Genomic DNA, 22,418 nt, shown 5'->3' with positions numbered 1-22,418 from the left:
GCTTAAAGCGCCGCCGTAATTTTACTATCGGCAGTGCTTTCAGCCCAGGACCAGGCGCCATATATTTACCGCACCTGGTCCTTAATGGGTTAAGGTAAAAAAAAAAAAATTTAAAAGTTTAAGTTTCATCTCCCGTCACGGACCATATCTGTAATGGGAGATGAAATTCCGTACCTAAGGCCCCCAAACGTAGCCAAGAGCCTGGAGACTTCATGGGGGCCGGGGTCCGCCATGTCTGGTCATGTGATCACCGCTATCCAATGGATAACAGTGATTACGTAGAAGTAAAAAAATGTTAAAATCTCACCTCCCGTCATGGATCCGATCTGTGAGGGGAGGTGAAGTTACTTACCTAAGGCCTCCGGCGATGTCCCTTGATGGGATCTTTATCCACGTACCTTTCCCCAACTTCGGCGCATGTGTCCATCAGCAAAATGTGGAACGTAAGCGCAGAAGCTGGGGAGGGCCCGGAAAAATTTAAAATCTCCTTGCTTCTGACTACTAAAGGTAACAAGAGCCTGGAGCAATAATCAAGGGCCGCGGGGAGCGGTCCCCGGTTACGCGATCGCCATTATCGAATGGATAATGGCAATCATGAAAAAGTTAAAAACACAGTTGAAGTGTAATGCTCCTTTCGGTTTGGGCCCAGTTGTGCATAAGGACAAAGGATTAGGACCACAATTGGTATGTCTCTGAACACAGGACAAACAGGGATGTCCATTTTGGGGTGAAAGTCTTCATTCATATGTGTGTTGTACAAAATAACTGTTTTTAAAATGACACAATTGCCAAAAAATGAAAATTGTAATTTTTTCCTTCAGCTGTGCTTAGATGCATTCAAAAACTGTGGGGTCAAAATATGCAGTACACCCCTTGATAAATTCATTAAGGGGTCTAGTTTTCAAAATGAGGTCATTTGTGGGGGCTCTCAATTGTTTTGGCCGCTCGAGGGCTTTACAAGTGAGCAATGGGGTCTAAATCACCTTCAAGCAAAATAACTGTTCTGAAAGCCACCGGCTGCTCCTTTCGGTTTGGGCCCCGTTGTGCATACAGACATATGATTAGGGCCACAATGGGTATGTTTGTTAACACAGGACAAACAGGGATATACATTTTAGGGTGTAAAATCCTCATTTTAATGTGCACTATAGAAGAAAAATATGTCTTCAAAATGATATATTTGCAAAAATTTGAAATTTTATTTTTTCTCCTCTAAATTCCATTAACTCCTGAAAAAAACTGTGGGGTCAAAATACTCATGACCCCCTCAGTGAATATATCAAGGGGTGTAGTTTCTAAAATGGGGTCATTTGTGGGGGTATCTATCATTCTGACACCTATGAGCCTTTACAATATTGGCTCGGTGTAGGAAAACAAGGTGTTACTCAAAATGTTGATAAGTAATGGTACATTTGTACGTCTCCTAAATGGTTAAAAAAAGTTTTTTAAATGTGCGTCCAGAATAAAGTAAACAGATGGAAATATATATCTCATAAAAAAATTTGTACAGTATGTTAGAATATATTTGAGATATTACAGTTGAAAATGTGAAAAAAATAACAATTTTCCCAATTTTGGCGCTTTTAATAAATATACACAAATTCTATCAGCCTATTTTTACCACCTATATGAAGTACAACATGTGGCGAAAAAAAAAATGTCAGAATCACTGGAATATGCAAAACCTTTACAGAGTTATTCTATGTTAAAGTGACACATGTCAGATTTCCAAAATTTGGCTCCGTCACTAAGGCGCAAACAGGCTACGTCACTAAGGGGTTAATATTAATTCAGGGGTTTTGTTGTGTTTTTAATTGAGGAATGTGTTCTGTGGAATTTATTATAATTTCGCAATTAAAATCTACAGAATAAATACATCTCCTGTATGTTACAAATCTGCAACAACGATTCCGTAAGACGTCATAACTGAATCTTGCGGTTTTGAAGTCAAGCCTTGCGAATTATAAAAAGGTGGGGAATTCAAGCCCCATAGGGATAACATTGTAATGCAGAAATGTCAGCGCGAGCTAGTTCCGTTCCGTGTGAAAGCACCCTTAGTGGGCTCCTAGCACAAGACCGCAGGCACTGCTGATGATTATGAGTCTGGGTTTGCTTACATATTTTTTTTGCATATAGTGATTTATTTCTATGCTTTTTGCATTGCTAGCTGCATAAACGGACATAAATATGTAGTCAAAAGCAATTGTGTATGTAGAAACAGTGCAAAAATTGTTGGCATTTCCATATCATGAGTGTAATGAGTAGCGCCAGTACTTACGGTCAGAAGTAAGCATTTGTTCTCTTTAATGGCTCCCATACATCCAATAAATCCAAAAACCATTATAACACAGCCGAATAAAATCAGGACATTGCCGATTGTTAAAGAGGGGATATCGGGCAGCAGGGCCCCATAAACATTGTTAACCACCAAGTAGATCCCGATGGCTATGGTGGCACATCCAGCTGCCTGCAGAAATAATGGAACAGTATCAAGATGTGTTCAGACTACAGGAATGACTCCAGAGGTCAGAGAATAAGCTGTATTGTACCCTAGACTGTGGCTCCTCCCATCACATTATGGACTCATACAGACACTTTCCCTACAGGGTTCCCATGACTAGATCTAGTTTATCCCTGATGTCACCCAAACGTTAGCCAAATGTAGGTGGCCGCATTCCTATCTTATACGAAATGCTAAATCTGTTTGTTTGTGTCATATACAAATCCACAGTTCTGGTTCGATTTGAGTGAAATTTTGCATGAGCGTTCTTCAGCACCAGGCGACGAATATTGGCAAAATTAAAAACCGAAAACTCAGTGACTTCCCCTGTAATTTTTGTTGCCAATAGCAACCAATAATAGCTCAGCTTTCATTGCTTACACAGCTGAGGTAAAATAAAAGCTGCGCTGTGATTGGTTGCTATTTCTTATACTGTTGAGGTAAAATGAAAGCTGCGCTGTGATTGGTTAGTATTTCTTACACTTTTGAGGTAAAATGAAAGCTGCGTTGTGATTAGCTGCTATGGACAACACTGACTTTCTTTTGGGCAGCTTACTTTAACAGTTGTGGCCCACTTTGTATATTCCAGGACTGTTGGTCATAAAATTGCCGAATTGCCGTGCAACGCAGGGTATATCACCTTATAGCTATATATATTGTGAGAAAGTGACTGGCAAAGTGGTGGAGGGCAGATATGTTTCTCCTACGATGCTCTCGTATGTGGTGTTAGGGAGTACTTGGGCAGATACGTGCCACCGAGCAGCCTGGGCTCGGTGGAGGAAGCCAGCATTTGTGTGTCAGTAACACTAAGTTACTGACACGTTGTAGTTAATGTAGTGGCTCCAAGCCGCATAGTCCGGGACGGCTTTTCCTGGAGTGGTCAAAGTGAAGAGTGGGATGACCACTCCCACGTACCAGGTGTGGCTGGTATCAGGCCTTATAAAAAACTGGGCCTGCAGGTCTGGGGAGAAAGTCTGGTGAGACCTCTGCAGGTCTGAGGACCAGACTGGCTGTGCGCAACAAGCAGTGTTTTGACAGTGAGTAGTCAGGACCGATCTATGTATAGTGAGTGCTCAGACGAGCAGGTGTTAAGTTCTGTTGGCCTGAAGTTAAGGCCTGTTTGCTTTATTTTTGCTGAAATAAACCCAGGTGAAGCCTGGACTAAAGAGCTTTATTTACTTGTGTATCTGTCTCTGGCCGTGGACGCCCAGGCTGCTACCTTATCCTGACGATAATCCCTCACATATGGTGATTGGATGCGGGCAGAGGTCTTAAAGAGACATACACCAGTTAATGGACATTTTGCTGCAGCAACTGGAGAACCATTGCTAAGGGCAACCGCCCAAGAAAGATTGACTGGAGAGTGCTGTAACCCCCATGTCCAGGGTGAAAGCTCCAACAGCGCAGCAATCAGACACGGCCAAGATGGAGGAACTACTGAAGCAGTTAATTCAGGCGAACTCCAGCCTCCAGCTGATGACGGCGACCCAGCAAAAGTTCCATGAGGAGGCCATGAGAGCTCAGGCCAAAACTAATGCTCTCCTGGTGGAAGCCAACCATTTAGCCTTGCAGGAGCAACAATGTATCAATCAGCAGCTGCAAGAGCAAGTCCTGGCAGTGGCACAAAGTGTGCAGAGGTCGTCGGGTTCGCTTACCACCGCCCGTACCGTGGTACAGGCGTCCTTGCAGAAAGTGACACCCACAGACGACGTCGAGGCCTGTCTCGCTGTCTTTGAAAGAGTGGCGGAGAGCAAGAAGTTACCAGTGCCTCAGTGGGCTGAGGTAGTGTCGCCGTTCCTGATGGGGGGACCTCAAAAAGCCACTGAGGACTTATTACAAGCCGGGCCTCCTGGACGTTCCAACCCAGGGAACAGCAAGTCGGCCGGAGCATCTGGTAAGACTGTTTTTTATTTAAGGAGTGTCAAAAGCGTCCCAAAGGGAGGCGGCTCTGAGGGGGATCATTTGGGACAGAAGAGGAGTCCCAAATGGACAGTCCGGTCCGGGTAGGACCTCAAGGAGACCGGCGCCCCATGCTGTGTTGGTGCTGTCATGAGCCCGAGCATATTGCCGCAAACTGTCCACTTACAGTGGAGCCAATGGACTGTGACTCAGCCAGGCGGAGGTCAATGTTCGCAAGGCCAGTATGCTCTGCAGAGACTGTGTCAGAGACTGATCAACAATTATGTCGCATAAAGGTGAATGACTTTTCGGTAACAGCTCTATTGGACTCGGGGAATTTGGTAACTCTGGTGCACTCCAGCTTGGTCGATCCCACAACAGTCACCGGCCGTCTCATAGGGGTTGTGTGTATGTGCATGGGGACACCAAGGAGTATCCTACTGTCCTTGTAAGACTTGAGACTCTGTGTGGACTTGCCACTCATGAGGTGGGCGTCGTAAGATCCTTAATGCACCCCGTGATTCATGGGAGAGACTTTTCGCTATTTTGGTACTTGTGGCAAAGCCAAGTGTCATCTACAAGTAATGTTCACGATGATGTAAATGTGTATCATGTGTGTCCAGAACCGTTTGACCCTGATGGTACGGTTCTGGCAGTAGGGGTGACCCAAGAGAATGGGGATAATTTTCCCTTAACAGTACTGGCAGGTGAGATGGAGGTACAGGACGAAGTGGTTCTTATGCCTGACTTAGAGGTCTCACGTGCTAATTTCGAAACTGAGCAGCTCTGAGACCCCACCCTGGTAAAAGCCAGGGAAAATATTAAAGTGGTGAATGGGGAACCTCAATACCCAGGGGCTGATACAGTGGTTCCACACCTGGCAGTTAACCAAGAACAGTTGTACCATGTAAATCTAATTAAGCCATGGAAGGACAGAGAGACCCTGACTGCGGTGAGCACCCCCCGTAGTGTGGTCCCAGAGGTGTGTGTATCAGAGTTCCTGTCTAAATCCCAAACGCAAGAGTCAAGGGAATTTATACAACGTAATTCGGATGTGTTCGATATATCAGGGCGTACTGGTGTCATAAAACACGACATTGTGACTGAACCAGGAATTGTAGGATACTATCGGCGGTTTGTGCCAAACTTTGCTAGCATAGCAGCACCCCTAACAGACTTGACGAAGAACAGTAAGTCGGTTATGGTCAAGTGGAACCCTGACGCAGAAAAGGCGTTCCAAGAGTTAAAACAGGCACTCTGTAGACGTCCAGTGTTGGTCACACCCAATTTTCAAAGGGAATTTATTGTCCAAACAGACTCGTCCGTTGTGGGACTGGGGGCAGTTCTGTCCCAAGAAGTAGAGGGAGAGGAACATCCCGTAATATATCTGAGCAGGAAGCTCACACCACCAGAAAAAAATTACAGTATAGTTGAGCAGGAGTGCTTAGCCATCAAATGGGCCCTTGAATCCCTAAAGTACTACCTTTTAGGTCGGCACTTCAGGCTAATCACAGACCACTCTCCCTTAACTTGGATGTCACAGGCAAAAGAGAGAAAAGATAGAGTCACTAGGTGATTCCTGACACTACAAAACTTTAGTTTCTCTGTAGAACACAGGGCAGGAAAGCTACAGGGCAATGCCGATGCCTTGTCAGCTAAAAGTGTCCGACCCCACAGGCTCGATCAGAGGGTGAGGGTATATGAGACAGTGACTGGCAAAGTGGTGGAGGGCAGATATGTTTCTCCTACGATGCTCTCGTATGTGGTGTTAGGGAGTACTTGGGGAGATACGTGTCACCGAGCAGCCTGGGCTCGGTGGAGGAAGCCAGCATTTGTGTGTCAGTAACACTAAGTTACTGACACGTTGTAGTTAATGTAGTGGCTCCAAGCCGCATAGTCTGGGACGGCTTTTCCTGGAGTGGTCAAAGTGAAGGGTGGGATGGCCACTCCCACGTACCAGGTGAGGCTGGTATCAGGCCTTAGATAAAACCTGGGCCTGCAGGTCTGGGAGAGAGTATGGTGAGACCTCTGCAGGGCCTGTTTGCTTTATTTTTGCTGAAATAAACCAAGGCAAAACCTGGACTAAAGAGCTTTATTTACTTGTGTCACTGTCTCTGGCCGTGGACGCCCAGGCTGCTACCTTATCCTGACGCTAATCCCTCACAATATATATCTATATATATCGATTGATAGATACACACACAGGTATATCACCTAGTTAGAAATGTATTGGGATGTAGAGCCGGATTCACAAGAACGAATGTGTATTTCTGTGCACATTTCCCCATGTTTTTGCACATTGGGCGTTGCGTTCTTTACTATACTTTTTGTGCATGCAAGTTATATGCAATTGCGCAACCAAAAAATATGCAACACTACTCTAACCCATTGAAATGCCCAGTTAGTTTAATGAGTCCACAAGGTGTTTTTTTTTTTTTTTCTTGAGAGCCTGCTGGGTATTTTTTTGCACAATGGAATTGTGCACGCCAAATACACGCATGTGAGCGCAAATATGTCCATGTGGATCAGCCATTAGGCCTATGTCACATGGGCGTATTTGCGTGCACAAAATTTGCATGTGCAATACGCCGAAAATAGAACCCATTGAAATATTTTGTCTGTGCAAAAAAAATGCAAACTAATTAGGTTTATCAAACTAATTGGCCATTTCAATGGCCGTGAGCATTGTTGCTTTTTTTTTTTTTTTGTGCGCTCATTGCGAACAATTTGAACCCAAAAGGTACAGTTAAAACCGCAACACACAGCACCTATTCAGCAAGAACATAGCACAGATGTGCTCTGAAATGACGCAGGCCTCAGGCCTCTTTCACACAGGGTGTTTGCAAAAACGCTGCATTTTTCAACGCTTTGTTTACAACGTTTGCAATGCTTTCAAAACGCAGCGTTTTCAGCCTTGTGTGAGCAGCCCCATTGAAATGAATGGGTGCCTTGTACAGCGTTTAGCACAGCGCTGAAAACGCAGTGCTAAACGCTGTACAAAAACGCCTGTGTGAGGGAGGCCTTAGGCGTTTAGAACATTAGCGTTGTATGTTCTATTCTTGGGCGTTTTCAGCTGTATGTCTCCCATTGAAATCAATGGGCAGCGTTTTCAGCTGTGCTGAAAACGCTGTAAACGCAGCATTGAAAAACACAGCGTTTTGCAATCGCCATGTGTGAGAGAGGCCTTAGAGTGGTGTTGTGTGTGTATATAGCAGTTACACTTACCCAAAATAATAAGTTGAAGGCAAACAGTATATACTTCATTATTTTGATGCATTTACCCATCTTGATCGCGGTGTATAACTGGGAAACAGGAAAAAGAGAGAACAGATGACACATAGTAACCGAGTATGTGAGGCTGAAAGTAGACGTGTCCATCCAGGTCAGCCTATTAACCCCCAATATTGACCCAGAGGAAGAAAAAACAAACAAACAAGGAGGTAGAAGCCAATTTTCCCCAATTAAGGGCTTATTCATATGGCCGTGGGCGTTTTTACGCTTATTCACACGGCCCTGGTCCGGCGCATATACACCAAGACTGCAATGCCATTGGGCTGTGGAAGACAGTTTAGCTAAGCTGTCTCCCCCTACCCTCCTCCTCGCAGTCTTTCAGCAATAGAAGGGGGTTTGGTGGGGTGGAGCTACTGCACTAAGCTCCCTCCCCCTCTCCACCCTTTGTCGGCAGCCAGCAATGGGACGGGGCGGGAGCTTACCAACTAGGTCCGCCCCCTTCCATTGCAAACAGCCAGCAAAGGGTGAGAGGAGGAGAGAAGAGGGAGAGTGTTTAGCAGATGCTATATTGGCCGGCTGGGCGCTTTTACACTGTGGGAATACGCCCATCTGATCTGATGCATTGGAATCCAATGTATCAGATGGTAACGTATAACTACCGGCCGTTAAAACAGCGGCCAATATATGCTCGTATGAATAGGCCCTAAGGGGAAAATTTCCTTCCCAACTCCAATCTGGCAATTGGGATAATTCCCGGATCACCGACCCTTCTGAAGTTATTAGTGATTATAACATGTAGTATTGTATCACTCAAAGTAGGCGTCCATGCCCCTCTTTTCTCGAATTCGCCATCACGACGTCCTCAGGCCCCATATGACATGAATTATAAATAGTGTTAGCAGCCTTGTTATATGACATGAATTGCATTAATATTATAAATTGCGCCATGCAGTCGGTGTATTACCAAACCTACAGCATTGGCATAAACATATGTAACATATCATGTGTGACACATTTACATCAGTGAAGGGAAATAAGATGCTCTAAGATAAGATAAATGTACTAATGATCTTTTTTCTTAGTCTTTGTAATTATGCACTTAAGTTGTGCACATGGGTGTAACTACTGATGGAGCAGCAATAGGTGTCATTGTGTGGAAGAGAATATAGATGTTTATTTGTCTATGAATATCTATCCAAGAAAGATGTCAATAGAATATATACTAATCAACCAAAACACCCACAACCATCATGTAGACAGTCCTCTGGTATATGGGCACTCAAGTATGTGACTATACCTACTACTTTCAATGGATAGTCTCAAAAAACATATGGGGAAATGGATAGAATATTCTTAACCACTCTATCTGTGCCGCTTGTATGCCATAATGTGTCCGATAACATAAGAAACATGCTCTACTTTTGGATACGTTTGTGCGCCAAAGGTCCCTGCAGAAGCCTATGGGGGTGCGCAAATGCTACACAATATGCAAGGAGATGCGCCATGTGTTGTGCAATTCCAATAGAAAAAACACATCCAGAACCCATTAAGCTAAATGTTCAATTAAATCGGGGTGTGGTTGTGTCCCGCCAACAAAAAAACAGGCCTGGTGCGTGGAAAAAGGACAGCAAAATGTGCATACAAGCACACAAAAGGTCATAATTCATAGCACAAGTATGGTGCACTAAGGCAGTGTTCCCCAACTCCAGTCCTCAGGGACCCCCAATAGGTCATGTTTTCAGGATTTCCCCAGTGTTGCACAGGTGAGGTAATTATTGTCGGTGCCTCACACATTGCCACAGGTGTTCTTACCATAGGATACACTGAAAACATGACCTGTTGGTGGTCCCTGAGGACTGGAGTTGGGGACCCCTGCGCTAAGGCATGTGCAATTGGGTATAAATTCATGTCAAGCCGCCGATAGGCCGCTTTCACATGGTCATGAAAATGAAGTGAGTTTTGTGCATTGCGAGGCGCACAAATCCCGCATGAATATGAACCCCATTCTTTTGAATGGAGTCATGGGGGTCATATACAAAAAAATCACAGCATATTCTATCTTTGGGTGTTCCCTCAGAATGCGTCATCCATTGTTTTCAATGGGACAGGAAAACACATTGCATGGCGTGCAATATGCATGCCAGTGTGATGCAAGATTGCTCATTGAAAACAATGGGCACCACTTTTTGATCCTCCAGGATGACTGAAATAAGGGATTCATATAAAAGCCATATATTTAAGATATAAAAAGAAATCCACAGTTGTAGGAACACAATTATAGGGTTGTCATTTCAAACTGTGTGAAAAATCAGTATGCTACTACCGCTTCCCCTGTGTGATTGTACTCTGGATCGAAGGGTATGAAATAAAGGCTTTTTATTACTTCCTTCCCATCACTGTTTAATATCTCATTCCTTGTTTGTTCTTCTTTTATAGTGAACCCTGTACTATACTGTTATGTCCTGACCTACTTTATTTTATGACACGGTGACCTTACGTACTTGTTTATTTGTTTTATGAAAGCTTTAACAAAAGTTTGAATATTTACAACAGAAATGGAGGCACGCCCCAAACCACTACACACGTTGTGATAGGAAGTACACAAACATTTGCATCGCTATTTCTCTCTTCACTGATGTTTTGCCTTTCCACTTTTGGTAGTACCAATGTACATTTTATACAATATGCAGTAACGCAATAAAGTGAAACACATAATCAGAATCACAATTTAGACCATTCTTGGCAGATTTGTTGCAACAATTTCTGTGACTGTCTCCTGCATCGTAATAGGGGCTGTAGCAAGCACATGTAGCACACCAACGTGTTGATAGCAAGCAAATAGCATTCTGAAAACATGGCCAATTGGTCAATAAGAAAATCTGACCTTCCTGCCAAACCAAAAGTCTGGCTGATCAGCCAATGAGAAGGCATGGTCAACAGCCTAAGCGGGGGCCGGGCTGGTGTGACCAATGGAAGAACAGGGCTTGCTATATAAACCTGTTCCGCTCTCAAACTTTACCTATACTTTCAAGTCTTTCTGGGGTTTGTGTTCCACATCCTGGTCTTCTGTTAGTCTGATTACCTGACTCCTATTATGAAACTGTATGTCTATTTAGTTTTCCTGCCTGTTCTGTTTATTATGTACCTGACCTTATTCCCCTGCTGTATTCCCTTCTATGTTCACACCTAGATTTTAGCCTGAGTTTGTTTGATTCAGGGGTGCCCCAAGCCTTTATGCTACCTTAGGCAAAGTGTGAAATGGTGCCTCATACATAGTAACATATTAGTTTAGGCTGAAAAAAAACCATGTCCATACAGTTCAGCCTGTTATCCTCCCAATGTTGATCCAGAGAAAGGCAAATAAACTCCAATGAGATAGAAGCCAATTCTCCTCATTTGACTAAAAAAGATTCCTTCCCGACTCCAATCTGGCAATCAGAATAATCCCCGGATCACTGCCCCTTCTAATGTAATCAGTGACTATAACATGTAATATTGTATCGCTCAAGAAAGGCGTCCAAGTCCCTCTTGTACTCTTTTATCGAGTTTACCATCACCACATCCTAAGGCAGAAATGTTCGACAGTCTCACTGCTCTTACAGTAAAGAACCCCCTTCTATGTTGGTGTAGAAACCTTCTCTCTTTTAAATGTAGAGGGTGCCCCCTTGTTACAGTCACAGTCCTGGGTATAAATAGATGATTGGAGAGATCTCTGTATTGTCCCCTGATATATTTATGCATTTTTATTAGGTCGCCCCTCAGACGTCTTTTTTTTTTTTTTTAAACTAAATAACCCCAATTTTGATAAACTCCTTTTATTACTTTAGTTGCCCGCCTTTGTATCCAGTCACGCCCTGACATCTACTTCCTGAGTACTGGTGCCCGAAACCGTCCACAATATTCTGCATGTGGTCTGACCAGTGACTTGTAAAAGGGGAAGAACAGAGTAGTCAGCGCAAAGACTGACTGTGGATGTGCTGTTGCTGGACAGTCAATTAACAGAAATGTTGCAGCACATTCATATGTATGGAACAGATTTTCAGCTGCATAACTTTCTAGACATTCTTCTATGCGTGAACATACCCATGCAGGTGGCTAGGAAGACCTGCATAATAAGCAGGATTACAATGAAAGGTGATACCTATATAGACAACATCCCTTCACGATACATAGTCAAGGTGAAAAATTGATTTTGAAGTGCTCGGCACCACCGGAAAAGACCCTGACGAATTATGGGAGGAAATCAAATCTATCACACTGAATACAGCTGAACAAATCACTCTTTCAAAAAATCAGCAAAACGATCACAACGTCCATTGGATGAATCCATCAGAATTGCCACCAAGTGCCAAGCAGCTAAAGCAGTGGGCACCATTGTTGAATTCAGACAGCTAAATGCGGAATTTCAAAGAAAAGTCAGACGAGACAAGGAGTGCTACTGGAACGACCAATGCGCGAAACTGGAAGAAGCAAACCAGCAAGGCCACACCCGAGCTCTCTTTGCCCAGGTGAAGCAGACACAGGCACTGTCCATAGCATGCAAGGCAGCAACTATCAAAGACTGGGATGGCAAATTATTACAAGAAGAAGATCTGATCAAGCGTAGGTAGCAAGAGCTCTATGCAGGCAATCAAAAAGACAACCCGTTGGATCATGTACATAAAGTAGAACAAGAAGCGGGCATTCTGGAGGAAGAAGTCACAAGGGCCCTGAAAAAACTACCAAACAGGAAAGCTGCAGGCGCTGATCACATACCAGCTGAACTGCTAAAACCAGTGTCAGATAACATCCTAACCGACCTATGTCAAAAGATCTGCAGCTCCAAATCGTGGCCCAAAGACTGAACAAAATCTGTCTTCATCAGACTTCCAAAAAAAGGTGATGCTCAAGAATGTTCCAATTATCGCACCATCGCCCTCATACCTCATGCGAGCAAAATTCTTTTAAAAATTGTTGAACAGGAACAGCCTGACGTTCAAGCTGTCTTCTGCAAAAGATGTGGCACCAGAGACCAAATCGTGAACCTGCGCTGGGTCATGGAGAAGACCCGGGAGTATCAGAAGGACGTGTACATGTGTTTCATCGACTACAGCAAGGCATTGGATTGTGTTGAACATGAAAGGGTTTGGAATTGTCTGAAGCAAATGGGCATCCCAGAACATATTGCACAGCTTATAAGGTCGCTTTACAACAACCAAGAAGCAAGTCAGGACAGTTTATGGTAGCATGGATTAGTTTGGAATCGAAAAAGGCGTAGGGCAAGGCTGCATTCTATCACCAGTCCTTTTCAATCTGTACACAAAAACAATCATGAGGTGATGCAATTTGGATGAATTAGAAATCGGAGTCAAAATCGATGGCAGAAATGTCAACAACCCTTAATATGCAGATGACACGACCCTGTTTGTAGAAAGTGAAAGGGTACTGAAATACATTATCCAATGAGTGCAAAAGGAAAGCGAACGCATGGGACTGTAGCTCAACAACAAGAAAATGAAAGTCATGACCGTGGTAAGCAACGGTACAGTGAACATAAAAATGAACAACAAAGAAGTCGAGTCAGTCCAAGATTTCATCTTCCTTGGATCCAAAATCGATTGCGACAGACAATCTGGACCTGAGATCAAGAGAAGGATTACACTTAGTAGGAATGCATGCAAGGAATAGAAAAGATCTGGAAAAGCAAGGATATTAGCATTGCAACAAAAACCAGACTGGTCAATGCAATCATCTTTCCCTTAACTACGTATGGTTGTGAAAGTTTGACGCTCAGGAAAATAGACAAAAGGAAAATTGATGCATTTGAACCATGGTGCTGGAGGAGAATGCTACAGATACCTTGGACTGCCATGACAAAGAACAAGGTAGTGTTAGATTGTGTCAAACCGAAAATATCACTAAAGGGCAAAATCATCAAACTGCAGCTCTCTTTTTTTGGACTTGTGATTCCCACTAACTCACTGGTAACAGTACTGATGCTTGGCAAGGTCAGTGGAAAGAGAGAATAAGGATGACAAAGAACAAGATGGCTAGATACAATCAAGGCCACCACAAATATGTCAATCACCGAACTGAAAGAAGCAGTGAAAGACCGAAATGCGTTGAGAACATTAATCCATAGAGTGACCGAAGGTCGGATGGGACTAAATGAATAATCATCAGCATAAGATAGGATCCTCAATTCACAATAGATGATGGTGACAGCTTACCTCCTCCTCCTCCCTGCACAATGACCTCTGCACAGGTCACAGAGTATGGCTTCAGCACTCTTCCATAGACGTTAAAGAGTCATCACCAGACTACAGGTTCTTAAGTCTGTGGCTACTGTATCTGTGATCTGTTGTTAACAGCAACTCTGGCAAGATGGCTGCCCTCATAACCATGTATACAAAAAAGAATTTTAAAAAACTATCTGAAAATAAAAACAAATCAGGAAAACTGATATGCACCAGTATCTGGTTAAGGCTGACTGTCCAGGGCGAGTTGTCATTGCGAGATCTGCGGCGATGAATCGCCTGTGGACCTTGCATGACACACTTTCCATAGGCTAACTATGGAAAGCGCAGCCCGACGTCCACGAGTGGAGAATCATAGCGATAGGCTCATCACGGAGACCTGTCAGTGCTCCTCCCTCCTCTGCCGTGGCGAAATATCGCTAGCGATATTCCGTCACGGCCGTGGACAGGCAGCCTCATGTCCACGGACGTGACGGGTTCTGCATGTGGGAGCCCGCAGCGGAACCCGACCCTGCCCATGACCAATGACCCTGCTTACCTGTCTTCTTTTTTTCTGTACTGCGGATGTGTGCAGAAATGCCAGCCGTAGATTTCTTTTTTCAAACTCCTGCTTTGCCGCGGATCGGACAGCTTCCATTGACTTCAGTGGAAGCTGTCCGCACGGAATCCGCACCAAAATAGAGCATGCTGCGATTTGTTTTCCGTGTGCAGAATGTAGAAAACAAATCCACATGTGTAAATTCAAGTGCAGGCGTCCATGCTTCCCTATGGGTGGCTTGAACTGTGGATCTTCTGCACAGGTGTCCCGCGCGGATTCCGCAATTTAAGTCACCCGTGGACATTGGGCCTTAATTAGTATAAAATACAGGTAATACATTCCTTTTAAGCTTCACTTACAGAGAGGAAGTGAAGTGGCTTGCAGCAATGTTTTAACTTAATGGAACAACATGAGGTAAAAGGGAGAATGTACATTCATCTGAAAAGTAATACTTTTAACATCATGATCGATATCATACCTCCCAACTATCTCAGATCAAGCGGGACAGTCCCAGTTTTTGAGTGCTGTTCCTCTCTTAGAATGGTCTTCATGTGTCACATTATTATCTGACCCTTCTTATTACTGCCATGACAACAGCCGTAGCTTAGTGGTTGGGGCTATGCTGCTAATCTCTACACCCTATGAATGACTGTATGCTTTGATTCTTAAGTAATGAAGCTGCTAATTTTAAGCACTCTCTGACAGGCCTCTCCAGGCAACGATGGTGCAGTAGTTACCTGACTAACCTTAGGTAGACGAACTTCAGACTTTGTCACGGGTGACGCCACTGTTTCTTACTCCGCAGTGCATCCAATGTTAAAGAATAAAGTCCACACACACAGGTTAACTTGAAAAAACTCAGTTGCCGGGAACGGTCAGCAACCGAAACTTTACTTGTAGAGGACACTGGAACACGTAATTACAGTCCGTAGCAAATATACACACACTAGTGCAGGAAAATAATCAAGGTGGAAACACAGGATGACACCAGGCCTACCGGTCCAAGTTGAGGCAGCTCCTGGACACACACACTCCGTAGGGGGACGAGAACACTCCACTGGACACTCACTTGCTGCTGTAGACTCTGAACACTTCACGGCGGACTCTCTCTCCTTCTCTCCACTCTCTTCAGGCTAGGGGTCCTGCGCATAGACTTCCAGGGCACCTCTCTTCAGCTTCCATACTTCACCACATAAAGGTCGAAGGTACTTCCATGTAGCTCGCACTGTCACTCCAAACTCTTTGGAAGACTCTCTACTCCATCACCACTACTACTACCCATTACTATAACTATACCTATTACTATTGCTATAGCTATTGCTATTGCTATCTCTATTGCTCTCACTCCGCAAACATATAGATCAAGCATTGACATGTGATCACAAACTTCCAACACAAAACTGTTACATTTTCCAGACATAACCCAGACATTCATAAACATTAAGCTCTTCCGTGCTGCAGCTGTGCAATACACATAACTACTGACAAGAGAATTTGCACAGTACATCCACAATTAAGACATGACATATGGGACAACTATAGACATTTATGGAGGAGCAAGATATATGTATTTCGGGCCACTACACCCTGACAGTTGTAGAACTTGAGGGCATGCTGGGCATTGTTGTTTTTTCAAAATCTTGTGAACCTTCTGGCAACAGGGCTAAGCTAAGGAACTATTAACATGGCTGTTTTGGGGGCTGTTTGCTGTCCATGGATAAAACATGGCCCCATTGTACCTTTGGTACTATTGTATCTTGTCTTCACTACGATTATGGGTGGAGACGGCCTGAGGTAAAGGGAACGCCCAAAGGTTCTCATTTTCATCCAAATACACACCCTCACCGATCTGCCCATAGCTCGGTGGAAGCTTCTGATTGGCTGCCATATACACGCCTTCAGTGAGCTTCCGAGAACAGCAGCTTGGTGGAGACCTGGAAAGGCTTCACAGAGGAAGGGAACTCCCTCTGTTGTGTAGTCGCCGGGTTGTCGTGGCAACAGGACGCCAGCTATGGGCGTCCTGCTTGCCAATCAGGAGCTCCAGCGGCTATCTCAGCGGGGGTTAATAGCGGGAACCGGCAGGTTGTCTTGTTCACCCCTGCTGAGATAGCCACCGGAGCTCCTGAATGGCAAGCAGGACACCTGTAGCTGGTGTCCTGTTGCTATGATGTCCCGCTGTTCACCCCTGCTGAGATAGCCACTGGAGCTTCTGAATGGCAAGCAGGACACCTGTAGCTGGTGTCCTGTTGCCATGACCTCCCACTGTTCACTCCTGCTGAGATAGCCACCGGAACTTCTGAATGGCAAGCAGGATGCCTGTAGCTAGTGTCCTGTTGCCATGACAACCTGGCGACTACACAACAGAGGGAGCTCCCTCCCTCTGTGAAGACAGTGAGGTTATGTATTTGGCTGCCAATGAGAACCTTTAGGCATTCCCTTTATCTCAGGCCATCTCCACCCATAATCCTGGTGGAGACAAGATGCAATAGTACCTGTACCTTTTTCACAGACAAAAATAGGAAATACTCATACAATGAGCAGGGTTCGTGAAGATCGTCTGATGTAAATATGACACACGATTTTCTTATGATATCTTCCCCTTTTCATTCTGTACAACAAGCTGGAAGATATACTTTGTATGGGAAGGAGCTGAACTTTTAATCTCCTGAAGTTGTAATCTTGGAGGTTCTGCTTTTGGCTTAACATGTTGCACCACTTTCAGTGCAGTAATTACAACCAAATGTCCTCTGTTATTTGATGTCATCGCTGCTAAGAATTTGCTAATTGTAATAACTGCAAAGTTCAGACGCATTGATACATTTGGAAGAATTATAGAGTCGCTCCAGCAAAAACACATTTTTCCATCCCTGCACCCCTCTCTTGGTTGTCTGTCACACTCTGAACATCTATGTATATTGCACTCACTTTCACAGATCTGGTAACATTTTGATTTCTAGATTTCCCTCTGCTTTCTCTTCATCTATATTGTTCTAGTAATCCCATGATGCTTCAGTACAACATTACAGGATCATTTAGAGCCAGTACCATCTCTGCCTGCTGGAACAACACTGTAATTATTATTACCTTCTTTATTTATCCAAAAATGTTAAAGACCATAAGTATACAGTCATAGAGGATGAACGATCATTTTCTCTATTACAAATGTGTGACAGGAGCCTTTAACCCGTTTAGGACCAGCCACCGTAAATTTACGGTGGCTGGTCCTGGGCTCAGAGCACCGCCGATAGTAAAATTACGGCGTGCTCTAAGTCTCCTGCTCTGCAATCAGTCAGAGGGAGGAACGGGTTATCAGCTGTTAGTGACAGCTGATAAGTCGGAGCAGAAGGCAGGAGGGGTTTTTAACCCTTCCTGCCTTCTGCTTCCCCGATATACAGTGCTCAATGAGCACTGTATGGGGAAAGTGAAAGTAGGATGTTCTTTCACTACGGGAGCCTCGGGGGGGTCATGTGACCTTCGGGATTCCCTGCTACTGCAGAGCTGGAGGGTCAGACTAGACCCTGGCAGCTCTGCAAGTGACTAATGTCACTAGAGGGGTTGCTTTCCCCTGTAACTAGGGCTCCTATGGACGCCCTAGCTACAGTGGGAAAGTGTCAAATAAAGGGGAAAAAATGTGAATGTCCCCCAGAGGTCTTATATGACATCATGGGGGACATAGATAGTAAAAAAAAAATTACATACATAAGTAAAACAAAACAGAATAAAACAACAATACATAGAAAAGAAAGAGAATAACACAAAGCAGACGCCAACAAAAACTGTCGCCGTATGCGCCCTATAAGCCAAAACCATACATACTATATATCAAAACGTCCAAAACAGATAAAGGAACCCATTCCCATACTTTATTTTAGTGTAAATATAAAAATAATTTTAAAAAAATTATAAATGTTTAAAAACCAAATTTTTTAGCTTTTTACCCCCAATAAAACTAAAAAAACGGGGAAAAAAGTCAGTGAAAAAGATATAAATAATAGTCCTATATGTCACAGGGAAAAAACGCAGCAAAAATTATTTTGGTAGCTAAAGAAAAAAAAATAGAACAGTAAAACCACCACATGGGTAAAATCCCTAAAAAGTGTCTGGTCCTTAAGGTACAAAACAGCTTGGTCCCGAAGGGGTTAATCATAGTATCTGTGATAAGAGCTTCTGCTTACCCTTCCCCCATGTGATTTCTTGAGAGAGCACAAAGCCAAGTTAATCCTAGATGGTCAGGAAGTTTCAACTAGAAAGTAATAACTGGTCAAGGTAATACTAGCCAACTTAAGGCCCATTTACACGTAATGATTATCGCTCAAATTTCGTTCAAACGACTGAAAATGAGTGATAATTGTTACATGTAAATGCGCACCTTGTGCGCTTTAGTTTGAACGATGATTTTAAGGTGAACCTAAAATCCATCACTCACACACTTAGAGATAAAGTGTCTCTCAATAAACCGCATGCTGTTATCTCCACGGGAGCCAGCAGTTAACATTGTAATTTGCTGGCAAATGCGAGCAGAACAATACAGCTCTGTTCACAGCTGGGAGTGTGATTAATCACACACTGGGCTCTGCAAACAGCTCTTGGAGGCCGTTTTACATGCAAATGAAGATGATTAAGTGTTAATAGCCATTAAAGCCACTAACACTTTATGCAAATAAATTCCAAAATCTTTCAATCCTTTAGATTTTTTGAAGATTATCTTTGTGTGTACATGGGCCTTTATATATATATATATATATATGGAGAGATTAAGTTTATAATGAATGAGACAAAATTTTACCAAAGTGGTCTTTTACTTACTTGCTTCAAGTCAATAAGTTATAGAGAAAAATAGGAAGAAGATCATATCACTCAAACATGGTGATGCTAATGTGACAATAACAAACAGCCCAGTACTTGGGAATTGTGACTATTGAAGAGTCCATGACAAAAAATAAGAAAAAACAACACAATATATGAGAAGCACACACCCAAAAGGAAAAAAAAAACCAAATTCATATTTTATCAACAAATACACAGAAAAACAAAAATAAAAACAAAAAGCTAATACTGCCCTCACAATAAGGAGCAAGTGAACCTGTGCAACCAACAATGGTATATCAAGCAATCAACAAACATAAGGGCTAAACTCCCAATTATCAATCAACATGCATTCCATAAAATGCATACAAAATATCTATAATGTAAACCAAAAATAAAGACTAACTCACAATTGACAATAAAGAATCAATATATATCCAATAAATGATGCAAAGGGTGTCTATTAGAGATGAGCGAGCATGCTCGGTAAGGTGAGTTACTTGAGCAAGCCTTGCTCATCTCGAGTAACTACATTCTCCTCCGAGCGTGCTCGGGGAGGGGGGGGAGGTGTCAGAGGGGGAGGGGGGGGGGGAGAGAGAGATCTTTCTTACTCTCCCCTCAGCTCCCCTCCGCTCTCCCCCGCTGCCCTCCCGAGAAGGCTCGGAGGAGAAGGCAGTTACTCGAGATGAGCGAGGCTCACTTGAGTAACTCACCTTACCGAGCGTACTCACTCATCACTAGTGTCTATGGTATAGAGCAAAAAAGGTTACTGTAAAGCATAAATGCCTATAAAGAAGTAAAGTGCAAGTGCAACTGTCAGGTCCGGCAGCTCTCGAGGTCTCCGTGCCCGCACCATCAGTCCTAGTTTCCGAGCTGGGGGTGCAGCACAGGGAAGCCCCGGCTTTAGTGACATCCCCTGTCTGTAATAAGGTCCTACAGAATGTATGAGAAAAAAAATCACCTCTATATAAAAGTCAACTCATATAGAGTTCCCAATTACAAATCCATACCCTGGAGCTCCGTAATACAATCATGTGAAGAAGATCCTACTTTTATCTAATAGTTCCATATATACCTCCGTCAATTTTATACAAAGAAGCAAACGAATTCTGGTACTGTGAGAAAAGTGGTCGAGGCAGAAGGTCAGGTTCACACGATTGTACTTGCTGCATGCCGCCAATCCCCATGCACTATCTTGGCATGTATGTGCTTGTAAGCAAGATTTCTTGATTTTTTTTTTCTCATGAGTAATACACACTTAAAAAAACCGCTGGTGCCAGTGATGCAATACAAATCAATGGGCTATTTGCATTTTGTGTCACGCGGAAAGATTGCATGCTTTACAACAATCCACCCCTGTGAGAGCGGCCTAATTATCAGTTTAAAGTTTTCATTGTCAATTTTTTAGTGAGAAATATAAAATCTGCAACATCAGAGTTAACCCCTCAGTGGCGGCCAATGTGCATTTTTACTGACCACACTAATGGGTTTGTAACCTGTACAGTCATCATTTTAAGGCAATGGATTGACTGGCTACTGACAGCCAGGCTCCTACTGTAACTGGCAGATGAGGAGAAACCTCAGATACTGGCAATTTAACTCTTAACATGCCACAATCTATAGCAATTTCAGTACGTAAGCAGATGACTGAGGGAGGGGGCTTCTCCTGTCACACATCAGCACCCTGCAGTATAATTGCAAGTCACCAATTGGTTCCCATGGCAGCGGAAGCCTGACAAAGGCCTCCATGTCTGCCATGTAACTCAGCCTATTAGCACCCGCCTCCAGCAGAGTCTAACAGGCTGCTTTAACCCCTTACCGCCGTATGACGTAAGGTTTCATCATAGCAGCAACATGGCGTAACCTTGCATCATGTGGATAGCACAGGATCAGAAGAGATCCCATGCCATCCAGCAGTGGGAGCCGAGTGTGAGTGATAGCCGGCCTCCCGCTATTACAGTGGGGGTGCATAAGGACAGCGCCCCCCACTGTTAACCCCTTACATGCCACGATCTATGAAGATCGCAGCTTGTAAAGGGCTCACAGAGGGAGAATGCTCCCTCTGTGATCTAATCAGACCCCAGCGATGTAATTGCGAAGGGATGACAAGTGGCCATGGCAGCAGGGTGCCAGCTACAGGCGTCCTGCTTTGCCATTGCCTATGATCATAGCAATCTTACCCTTCCCCCAAAAAAATAAGACCTACCCTGAAAATAAGCCCTGCCTTGATTTGGGGGGGTTTTCGGGAAGCCTTACCCCAAAAATAAGCCCTAGCTCCATTACATAAAAAAAAAAATACATTACCTAGCAGGCTTAGTCCAGGTCCCTTCCGCTGCTCTCCGAAGCTCCTACGCGCTTCTTGCGGTCCTCGGGCGCCCACAGAAGATCACTTTCTAGTTATGGGATTCATAAATCCCACCTCCAGGAAGTGATTGGCTCTGATTGGTACGTGAGCGCTGCTCAGCCAGTCAATGCAGCGCTCGAGAAACCAATGTGATGGCTGTGATTGGTTCATTGAGTGCTGCATTGATTGGCTGAGCAGCGGGCGAAGAACCAATCACAGTCGTCGCATTGTGGAGATGTGATTTATGAATTGGCCAATCCGGAGAGCAGCGGGAGGGCCCTAGACCATATAGGTAATTATAATAAGACATCCACCAAAAATAATACCTAGCGCCTCTTTTGGGGCACAAATTAATAAAAGACAGGGTCTTATTTTCGGGGAAATGTGGCAGCAGTTATTGCTCTGGTCCCTTAGAGGGATGTTAATGTTAGTGTAAAAAGAAAGTGTGCTATTTGGTATCGTCATATCCGTAATGACTCATACAACAAATTGAACACATATTTTATCCTGCATGACAAAAAGGGTAAGAAAAAAACCCCTAAAAGCTGAGGCAAATGCTTACTTTGTTTGTTTTACCAGCCAAAAAACGCAATAAAAGTGATTTTAAAAAGCCATATGTACCCCAAAATGGTACCAATAAAAACTACAGTTCGCCATGCAAAACACAACTCCTCACAGATCTCTGTCCATGTAAAAATAAAAAAGTTATAGTGGAAAAACCTTTAAAGAAAAAAGAATTTTGGTATCGGTGTAATCGTACTGACCTGTAGAAAAAATATATTGTCATTTATGCTGCATGATTAACGCGGTAAAAAAAAATGCAATGCCAGAATTGATACGTTTTCTCTCCCTGCTATCGTGTCA

The 22,418-nt window shown here is 43.7% G+C and overlaps 1 protein-coding gene across 1 annotated transcript in view; it reads right to left on the bottom strand.

Annotated features, from left to right (window-relative positions):
• Window positions 1-22,418, bottom strand: part of LOC136625648 (leukocyte surface antigen CD53-like) — a 42,305-nt gene that overhangs the window by 18,185 nt on the left and 1,702 nt on the right. The window contains exons 2-3 of the mRNA XM_066600022.1: window positions 7,625-7,702; window positions 2,279-2,467 (exon numbers count right to left, since the gene is read on the bottom strand). Coding sequence (XP_066456119.1) covers window positions 2,279-2,467; window positions 7,625-7,684 — 249 coding nt within the window. The 5' untranslated portion in view covers window positions 7,685-7,702. The remainder of the gene's footprint in view (window positions 1-2,278; window positions 2,468-7,624; window positions 7,703-22,418) is intronic.

This window comes from Eleutherodactylus coqui, chromosome 4 (genome assembly GCF_035609145.1).
Source record: "Eleutherodactylus coqui strain aEleCoq1 chromosome 4, aEleCoq1.hap1, whole genome shotgun sequence".
Taxonomy (NCBI): Eukaryota; Metazoa; Chordata; class Amphibia; order Anura; family Eleutherodactylidae; genus Eleutherodactylus; species Eleutherodactylus coqui.
This window is presented reverse-complemented; position numbering and strand designations above follow the sequence as displayed.